Below are 10,641 nucleotides of genomic sequence, written 5' to 3'. Positions count from 1 at the left end.
AAACCTACATGACTCAGTATCAATCAAAAGATTACTATGGGTAAATCACAATAATGCTATAGTATAGAAGAACTGCCTTCAACTGATTTTAAGCTAGTTCAATTTTAATAACATCCTTAGTAAAGATCTTCAACATTTTACTTCATTCTTTTTATTTCACTATTCTTGTTCAGCATATATATCTAAAGATGAAACCTGATAGCATACAGCACACCTAGAGAAATTACTACTACTAATAATAAATAAAAAAACAGTACAAGACCAGAATTTAACACAAACAAGTTTTATTTTTCCTCCCACATACCGTGTACAACAGATATAAGATAGAGGTATCTGAACATGTCAAATAATAATATTTATTAATATCATTATTGTAACAATAACATGGAATGTAGTTTTGAATCTTCTTTTCTTTATCTTCTTTTTTGAATTTTCTTTTTAGTTTATTTAGGAAATATGACAAATAAATAAAGCTTTATCATAGTCTCTGTATGTCAACTAACTATCTGAATATAGTTCTCTCTTCACGATGGGTAAAGGTGCAACGGGACGGTGCTGTAGAGCGACGGTTAACAGTCTTCCTTTTCGCCACCTACTGTTCCTTCATTCAATAAGGAGTGTTCAGAAGCAAATCAAAGTTCTGGAACCTTCTCAAGGAAAGAATACGGGAACAAAATCAGGTCCTTCTTTTGTAAATAACCATTATCTTCTCAATAAATAGAACGAAAAGGGGAACCAAAAAAAAACACACCAGGGTAAGGGAGTAAAGCTACTGAACACAGAGGAAGCCGATCATGTGACGTTTCAATGTTAGCCTCTCGACCCTTTTTAATCCTCTACGCACACAGAAAACAGCAAAAAGACACCAAAACAACTGAACAGGTGGAGTTTTCGAGATTTTTAACTGAGCTGAACGTCTCGAGGGACTGAAAGAACGAGGAATAGAGAGAGAAAGAAGCATTTCCCCATTCGGACGCCCTGCTGGTTTAATCTGTGCCGTGATCCTCTAGTTGGGAAATGATGGTGATGAGGTTCTCCAATCCGAAGATGTAACCGCTATCCTGGCCCTCGTGGACAACGCTATCCTCCCCGTAGTGCCTGCAAGTGGTGTGGGCAAAGTCAATCATGCGTACGTCTACGGCCGGGCCGCTGTCTGACCTGGTCACGCGTCGCACCCCTGCAGAGCCGCTGGTGCCGCTTCCACCGCCGCAAGCACCGCTGCTAGCCGCACCTGCTCCGTGAGGGAATCCAAAAGCACCTCCCTCCTCTTCTTCCTCCTCCTCCTCTTCTTCTTCCTCTTCGTCATCTTCCTCCTCCTCTTCCGAAAGTCCATCCTCTGGGGAATGGCGGGATCGCGGAGGGTCTCCGTCGTAGATTATCAAGAGCGAGCTGGAGTAAAAGCGGTAGCTTTCGCAGGCCTCCAGGGCCGCCTGCATGTCTCGCAGCCTCCGAAGCACCGGCGACAGGAGCTCGCGCCTCAGCCGTCTCCCGTCGTGGAAGAACTGAAAGATGGCCTCTTTGAAGCCAGGCAGGGTTAGCTTGCGGCCGTGGTACTTGTTCATGAACATGAGCTGCCCTGTGTCTGAATGGTACACCTGGAGGAAAGCAGAGGAGTGTGTAAATGACAATGAAATATCGCCTTTCTAATATTTTCCTCATGGAATCACGTTGGAGTGCTACGCTAACCTGCATGCCACAGAGGCGCACTCCGATGCTGGCGGATGTACTTTGCTGACACTTGCGAATCTGCATGGCCTTCTTCTCCTCAGAGGCGTCGTCCCCGTGCTGCCTCGTGCCCATCTTCAGATCGAGCACGCATGGAACCGTGTAGCGCCACGTCAGGTTCTCTAACAGGATGAATTCTGATGGGAGGTGCCGGGTTAAGGGAAACACAGATTCTCCTTTCTTTTCTATACATTGTGCTTTACAATTAACCTTTGTTTTTGTTGCATGATAAAATGCTTTTGCTTTTATTTTCCTTACAATTGTCCTCACTAATTGTTTGCAGATAAAATCCAGCTTTAAAATATGCTGTGCTATTTGTTGCGCGGTGAATATCTATATTTTTTGTGATTTTAAAGTAAACATTGGGTAAACAGGTGTTTAAACTATAATATTTAAAATATTATATCATGTTTTAAGTGATTTTTAAGGAAAAACTGAAAACTAATAAAACTAATTAAAATAAGATGAAATTATTCATTTAAAGCCATTTTTGTATAATTATAATTCTTATTAGCCATCATACACATTTTATTTAAAAAATTATATATTACCATAATTTATAATTATTTATTACCATCATTTACTTTTCATTGGCAATAAATAAACTAAAAAATATATTTTTTATAGTCAAATATATTTTTTATAAACTCACACTACTGTTCAAAATATTTAATGTTTTTCGAAAGAAGGCTCACTAAGACTTGATTTATGTGGTCAAAAATACAGTAAAAACAGTAATATTGTGAAATAAATATTATTCGATTTTTTGTATTTAGATATATTTCAAAAAGTAATTTATTCCTGTGATGGTAAAGCTGAATTTTTACTCCAGTCTTCAGTGTCACGTGATCCTTCAGAAATCATTCTAATATGATTATTTAGTGATCAAGAAAGATTTCTTATTATTATCAATGTCGACAGTTGTGCTGCTTAACATTTTTGTGGAAACCATTAAATTGGATTCTTCCTAAAAGTTCAAAAGACCAGCATTAATTTGAAATAGAAATTTGTTGTAATATTATGAATGTCTTTACTGTCACTTTTGATCAATTTAATGTGTAAAATTAATTAATAAAAGTATTAATTTCTTTCAAAAATATCTAACTGGTGCCAAACTTTTGAACAGATATACATATATGTGTGTGTGTAAATAATAATCTAACTAACATCAGACTAACTACAAAAGACCAATCCACCATTGTTTGTGGCAGCACTAAAGGATACTGTATTGGTTGCGGTGTTTTGCGTTCTCCTTCATCCTCTGCAGATGTTGTTGGTGGCACTTGAGGCTCCAGGGGTTGTGCTTGAGCTGAGGGCCGGCAGCATTGCTCCCCTCCAGACTGTAGTAGAACACTTCGGCCTGCTTGAGCCACTCCTCCTCGCGTTTCACACTGCAAGGGTGAAGACAGAGGTGGGTCAGCCAGACAGACGGATTAGGGCTAACATGCTGGATCAGATTACTTGTTTGGATGAACTCAACATGTTTTTTAGAGATCTGAACAAACACCCTAGGACCCAGAACACCCAAAGAAGCTTGAAGCAATATGCAAAAAGCATTCAGAACAACTTGAAGGGTTAGTTCACCCAAAAATGAAAATTCTGTCAGTAATTACTCACCCTCATGTTGTTCCAAACCCCGTAAGACTTTTGCTCATCTTCAGAACACAAATTAAGATATTTTTGATGAAATCTGAGAGCTGGCTCACTTCTTCATAGGCTTCTATGTTATTGATATCTGCCAGCCCAGAAAAGTTAATAAAGACATTGTTAAAATAGTCCAAGTGACTACAGTGGCTCAACCTTGTTTATCAAGCGACGAGAATACTTTTTGTGCGCAAAAACAAACAAACAAAAATAACGACTTTATTCAACTATTCATTTTCTTCTGTGTGGGCCTGAGTGAGTTCACGTAGTGCAACAGCGCAGCGGTTCTGGGTTGTACATCAGAACGTAGGCTCACTATTGGCCAGCATCACACACATTACCAGCGTCGGCCAATAGGGAGCCTACGTTCTGACGTACAACCCAGAAGCGCTGCGCTGTTACACTACGTCAACAGCTTAGGAGAATGACATGGAAGAGAAGAGATGGTTAAATAAAGTTGTTATTTTTGCGCACAAAAAGTATTCACATCGCTTGATAAACTTCAGATAAGGTTGAGCCACTGTAGTCACTTGGACTATTTTAAACGATGTCTTTACTAACTTTTCTGGGCTGGCAGATATCAGTTACCTAGCAGCCTATGAAGGAGTGAGCCAACTCTCAGATTTCATTAAAAATATCTTAATTTGTGTTCCGAAGATGAACGAAAGTCTTACGGGGTTGGAACAACATGAGGGTGAGTAATTACTGACAGAATTTTCATTTTTGGGTGAACTAACCCTTTAACAACCACATTGCAAAATCCTGGATTCATGGCGGCTTGGGCCAAGAGTTCATACACTGCAAACATGTTTGACCTTGAATATTATGATGTTGTTATCTGATTATGTTATTATCTGAATAGGATTATGAAAATGCTTTAATGCTACTGCGACATGCACCTTTGCTACAGCTCCAATAAGTGCATTTCCTTCCGGTTTTACAGTAGAGTGCTGTATGGAGGGTTATTACTTATGATTCGTAAAATCCTAAATCCCGCATGAAGAACAAATGCCCCTTATGTGCTCTTTCACCCCTTCCCCAGTCACACAGAGGTCACTTCTAATAAGTCACAAAGCTACGCTGGTTACATAACCACTTGCTAAACTTTGGCTCAAAACGCACATTTGCACCAGTCCGGCTGCCAGCAGCTGAGAGTGCATCTGCTCTGCCCAGCTGGGTGTCCTGTGGGTCAGTGACGACAACGACATTACGATCGGTCACATTCTCACTGAGTCAGACACGTACTGAGCAGGGCCATTATTACAGGAGAACACAGGCTAGTATTATTCCAGAGACGTGGGGTGGTGTGGTCTAGGAATTAAAACTTCTGCTAACTGTAAAGCTGCTGGTTCGATCCGCAAGGAACAGCACATGATCTGTCAGCATTGTGCCCTTGAGAAAGATTCTGGACCTCAGCGTCTGGTTAAAGCCTACTAATATCTCAGCAAGGGTTTAGCACACATCACATTGATTTATTTCAGGGGTTCAAAATTGAATAGCTACAAAAATACAAATCTATATAAAAGATTTGTATTTTTAAATAATCTAATGATGCAGTTATAATGCAAAACTGTGCTACAATGTAGTAGGTGGTTGTCAGGTCAGAGCTCTCCGGTTAATAAGGTGATATGAGTGGTTTTTAGCACGTTGTTAAACAGCTGGTAGGGTGTTCTGGGTAATTGCTAGAAGGGCTGAACAATTAAGGGGGAAAAAAATCCAATTGTGATTTTTCTGATTAAAATTGGGATTTTGAATTAATGCACATTTTTAGGGCTAAACATTTTGGCCCTAAAAAATATCAATATAAAATATATCAATATAACTAAAAAATTATAATAATTAATATTATTATTTTGTTATAATGATTATTATTATTAAATAAAAATATTAAACAAAATAAGAAGTATAACTATTGTTATAATTTCCCTGTAAAAAATAAAATCACACAATAAAAAAAAATATGTACACTGTAAAATTATAATACTTACTTATAAATACACAAGTAGTGTTCCCAAATGCACAACATAAGTGACCCAAAAACCAGAGCAGATGTAGAGATGGATTTATTTTAGATAGAGCAGCATTTACTATGAACTAAGCCGCTATATTTAATTAAATTGCAGCCTTTGTGATTTGATAATAGCATTAAGCCATATCACAATTTCACGATTTTATTTTGATTAATCATTCAGCCCTACTTGCCAGGTGGTTTAATGATATCTTCCGCTAGTGTGGGCGTTAATATTGTTATAGTTTTCAATCTTGGTGTGAATGGGCCTTAACTCGTCAGTCCTATTTTCTATGCATCTATTATGCATATTAACAAGCCTATTGCGCAATCAACGGTTACCGTCCCCTTACCTCTTGTCCTTATCCTTCCGAGTGTGTCTTGACCGGTCTTTGCTGTAGCCGTCATTGTCCAGCAGCTTCTTACTGACCCATTTTATTTTGTTATTGGGATCCAGGTCGGCCGAGGGGACCACATTCTCCAGGTCCCCAAGATCGCTGTGTAGAGGGTACGCAATAAGACACAAATTCCCTTCCTCGTCCTCCTCGAAACTCACTGACACCACACCTGCAGAGAGAGGGAGGAGAGAGAGATGGAATAGAAGACAGAGAGGGAGAGATAGAAAAAAGAACGAGGTCAGAGGTGAAACCATAATAACTTCACTTTAGCAAAGAAGAAGTAGTCAGAGATCCGAGCTTAAAGTTAACTGTCTGGGAAATCTTTAACATCTCTTACCCACTTCTCTTTTTTGCTCTTAAAAGCTCCCGAGTCTTTAACAAAAGCTACTGAGCCGACAGCACGGGCTGGTCCTAACCTGATTGGAATCACACAATCCATAACATACAAACAAGACAGAAATACTTAGAACAGAAAGAAAGAGGAGAGAGAGAGAGAGAGAGAGAGAGAGAGAGAGAGAGAGAGAGAGAGAGAGAGAGAGAGAGAGAGAGAGAGAGAGAAAATAGGGCTGATGTTTTGGAAGAGAGAGAAGTCTAGGAAACAACATCAGCCAATGAACAGGAGCTGTGAGTTCACTGGATTGGTTCTCTCAATCTGTCATGGCAAACCATAAGAAACGTTTACGATCAATCAGTTGCCACAAGGATGAAACCAGCCCACAAACAAATGACAAGAGGCTTAAGATATGATGAAACCAACACTATTTATTGACAATTATCAAATCATATCACTTCATGACTCAAATTCAAACCTGATATCATCAGATAACACACAATGGACCAAAACCTGGGAAAATCACAGAAGAAAAACGTGGACATTACAAGAATGACAAGGATGTATTATGAACCGGAAATGCAGTCCCAAATAGTCTAAAATGTATTAAGAGACATACATGAGACATTTGCATAGAAAAATCAACAAATCAAATATATGATATTCTGAAAGAGAAATTACTACCAGAATGAATCTCATGAAAAAAATAAAATTCTAATCGATTTTTGCATCGATTTTATGCCCATTGTTTTCAATGATGATTCCCATTGGCCTCCTATTAATCGAGTATTTTAATGCATCAAAGTAAAAAATATGCAATACTTTTAATTTAAGCTGATTTAAATAAAAAATAAAGTCAGATCAAAAATCCTACCATGAATACATTTTAATCATGTACTTTTCATCAGTTTTTTAATTATAATAAAGAAATGTACAGTATTGTAATGACAATAATGCCACAATGCAAAAAAACACCCAAAGTCTCACCTAGATGTTTAATTCAGAACAATCAAACAAGAAACAATTCAGAGAAGTGTCAAATGCACTGATGCAGTAACCACAGTTCAGAAATGCATTTCAAGACACCCAAAACAACCACAAAGATTATGTCCAAGATTCTGTTTTGACATCACACCCATCCCTCAACCTCACCCAATGAAAAAAACAGATGCCCTGCACACTTATCATCAAACCAGGGCATTTAAAGCATACGGACACTGCAGTGTGCATCAAAACAAGGCTGTAAATATTTCTGAAAAAAGTAGGGGAGACCGATGGACAGAAGCGAACATCTAAGCTGGTTGAAGTTGTCTTTCCAGGTTCTTCCTCAGGAATGACAGCAAAATCTTGATACCACAAGTGTGGGGGAGGCAGTCAATGATGTCATATCAGCAGTCTTTCGGTCCAGAAAGAAACATTTGCCATTGGTGCTTATTTTTCAAGTCTGTCAGTCTGGGATGCATTCCAAATTCAGGCATTTCATCCTCAAGCAAAACCCTGATACCTAGGTGTGTGCATTAAAAAGTACAGCCTTGCCAGCTTGTAATAACTTACCTTATAGGGGCCCTACCCGAAACGGAGCTTTACAAGGATAATAATACACCCAAACATTTATATACATTTAAACATGACTTTCTTACTTCCATAGAATGATAATAACTATTCACATTCATTATAATAATAAAAAATACAATGAATGTGACTGAAAGGGCGTCTACTTTTCTTTCCCACGAAATAGAAAGTCATACGGGTAAGGAACAACATGAGGGTGAGTAAATGATGACAATTTTTATTTTTGAGTGACCTGTCTCTTTAAGAATTTATGATATTACAACAGCGCCCTCGTGAGAAAACAGCGTTAAGACGGAAACACAGCAGACCTGCTGGCCTTCATTTAGCATGAAGATGTTTTTTTACACTCTAACAAACCGAAAGATATTATATTGTACCCCAAAAACTCTTGTGAAAGAGAAAGGAATAGCCTGTATAGACAGGATACCAGAATAATACGTCGCATTATTACTTACCTCTATATTGCGGTGTAAACTTCCGCATAGCCGCAGGGAGGCTCTTGTAAAACTGGTGCTCCCGGGGGATGAGGGGCTTGCATATCGTCTGCTCCCCGAAGCGAAGCACACACGAGTGTCCCCCCACCTGGTGCACAAAGGGCTCAAGGAGCACCCCTTTCCCCATATACCCCTGCGGCTCTGTCTGCATCCCCTCGATGGCTGGGCTCATCCTCCGGGGGCATTAGACTCTCACTCCTGGTCCAGTTGGACACCACAAGACGTGTAACGTTAGACGGTTAAAAAGACGAGATGGTCTCTCTATATTTCTCTCTGCCTTTCGTTTTTTTCTCGATTCACTCTATCGTTTACTCACGATCAGCGATGTAATGTCAACCGTGCAGTGGATCACTGCAGGACATAAACAAAAGAAGCCGGAATGAGGAAGAAAGACGACACGACAGAGAAAAGAGCTCTGTGTTTTGATTCAAATCCTTTCTTTTATGACATGAGTCATCTAGTTCGTATCTTTCTTATTTAGTAAAGTGCTCTATATTTGTTCTAATGGTGAAATATAAGGGATTAAACCGAGAGAGATGGCAGTTTAATCGCCTACGTGTCAACTGCCTTCTCTCAAACTCGTCTTCGACTGACACCGTAATCTCTCACCGAACTGAGAAAATGTCAGCGCTGCATCACAAACCCCGCCTCTAATATCAAACTGGCCAATCAGAGCGCCGGGAACGGTGTTGGGTGGCAACCAGTGGAGAGGACAGAATGCGAACAAAGAGTGAGGAAGGGTGGGGGAGGGGAGGAAGTAGATGGAAAACAGTCTGGGGTGGAGGGGGTGAAGCTCAGCAGCTCAGACTCAGCAGCTGTGTTTTTCTCTCTGTGTGACATGGATGTCTAGGGAAGCTGGTAAGTGCATACGTTAAGGCACTCGCTGCTAGGTTCACACAACACGAAAATACGGAAAATTCAGCCTTACGAGTACGGGGAAACGAAAGCTGAACTGAAAATGAACTATAATAAACTAGCAGATAACATTGACATGGCCACATATTCTACAATCATTTTAACAATATAAACAATAGTTTGTATGTGTATAGCGCTTTTCTATACACATGAGATTTGCAGTAGGCTATATAGTAGGCTATCGCTTTACGTGAGTAGGCTAAATGCGGAAAAAGTTAGATAGACCTAGGCTACTTATAGTTTAAATATTTGCGATTTTCTAAAAAAAATCAAGCAGTTGAGATTCGCTATAGCCTATAGCTTGTAAGTTACGTGTTGCTAAAGTTGGATAGGCTTACTTAAATGCTATATCCAAGTTTATATACAAAGTTCCGTCATGAAACTCTAGATGGCGCATTTGTTAGCAATCACTTCGTTATCTGCATAGTATTAACTTCGTTACTGATTGGTTGCTGTGGCATCAGCAGCCAATGAGCTTGCTGCTCAACATTTCAAATAGCTGGCATTGTTGCTGTTAGCAGTCTGCAGCACCTCTCAGAAACCCTCCACCTTCCCCAGCTCCACCTAAATAGATCTGCTACAAGGGTTGTTTCAAATATGTTGTACTGCAACAGCATATCTTACTTGCTCACAGCAATGCCTGTGAATGTATTAGCAGTAGCAAGTCTGCAGCAGTGTAGCAGATCTATTCAGCCAAGACCAAATACATTTGGGCAATTCCAAGCAAAACTGTCACATCCATAACGCCAGCACAATGCCATTGTATTTAGTTGGCGTTATGGATGTGACAATTTTGCGTGGAATTGCCCATTTACAATGCCACATCCATTACCATGCTAGTTTACATTTTGTAGTGATAAACATTTATGGGGTTGGACATTTTTATATAGCCATATATTGCTTTACGTGAGTGTAATGTTTGTATGTGGGTAAAGTTAGAAACTAGGTCTATATCCAACATTAAATATATTGCTGGGCGATAATGGGCCTATAGTTTAAATTTTGCAAAGGTATAAGCAATAAAGAAGTTGAGATTTGCAATATTATGCATGTAGGTGAATAAGGATGTACTTACTGATGTAATTGAAAGTCATGGCATAGCACTTATATAACACTGTGCAGTAATATATTTAGTCCCCTATGCTTGCACATTAAAAATAATATTATTAAATATAGAACATACATATGAAATGCTATTATAGCCTAGCAATAGTATGATATCATCTGTGAAAACGTTTGGTAGAAATACAGGCAAATGAGAGGAAAAACAGGTGACATGATACCAATGGACCCCATGGTAGGGGATTTCTGTTGTGTAATTTGGTGTCAATCGTTCAGCCGACAAAATGAAGTAGGGTGTCAGTGAACAGATGTTTGTTTTCTGAAGAACTGAGAGTGCTGAGTTTCAGACAATGGCAATATCAGTGTTTTTTTTTTATTGGTAATGTGTATAAAATGCTGTTATATGATATTCAGTGCAAAAAAAATTGGTTGGTGATGAGAGGAAATGGGCATTATAGTTCTGAAGACATCAGAAAAAAGTTAATGGAATGT

General features: G+C 39.1%; 1 protein-coding gene across 1 annotated transcript; it reads right to left on the bottom strand.

Annotated features, from left to right (window-relative positions):
* Nucleotides 1-263: 263 nt before the first annotated feature.
* Nucleotides 264-8,766, bottom strand: ip6k2a (inositol hexakisphosphate kinase 2a). Its single transcript, XM_081380335.1, has 5 exons — nucleotides 8,134-8,766; nucleotides 5,731-5,944; nucleotides 2,950-3,116; nucleotides 1,687-1,862; nucleotides 264-1,595 (listed from the first exon to the last, which is right to left on the bottom strand). The coding sequence occupies exons 1-5, from the start codon at nucleotides 8,342-8,344 to the stop codon at nucleotides 987-989; spliced, it is 1,377 nt and encodes a 458-aa protein (XP_081236461.1). The 5' UTR covers nucleotides 8,345-8,766; the 3' UTR covers nucleotides 264-986.
* Between the last annotated feature and the right edge of the window lie 1,875 nt (nucleotides 8,767-10,641).

The sequence above is a fragment of the Scardinius erythrophthalmus genome (assembly GCF_964197995.2).
Source record: "Scardinius erythrophthalmus genome assembly, chromosome: 12".
NCBI lineage: Eukaryota > Metazoa > Chordata > Actinopteri > Cypriniformes > Leuciscidae > Scardinius > Scardinius erythrophthalmus.
This window is presented reverse-complemented; position numbering and strand designations above follow the sequence as displayed.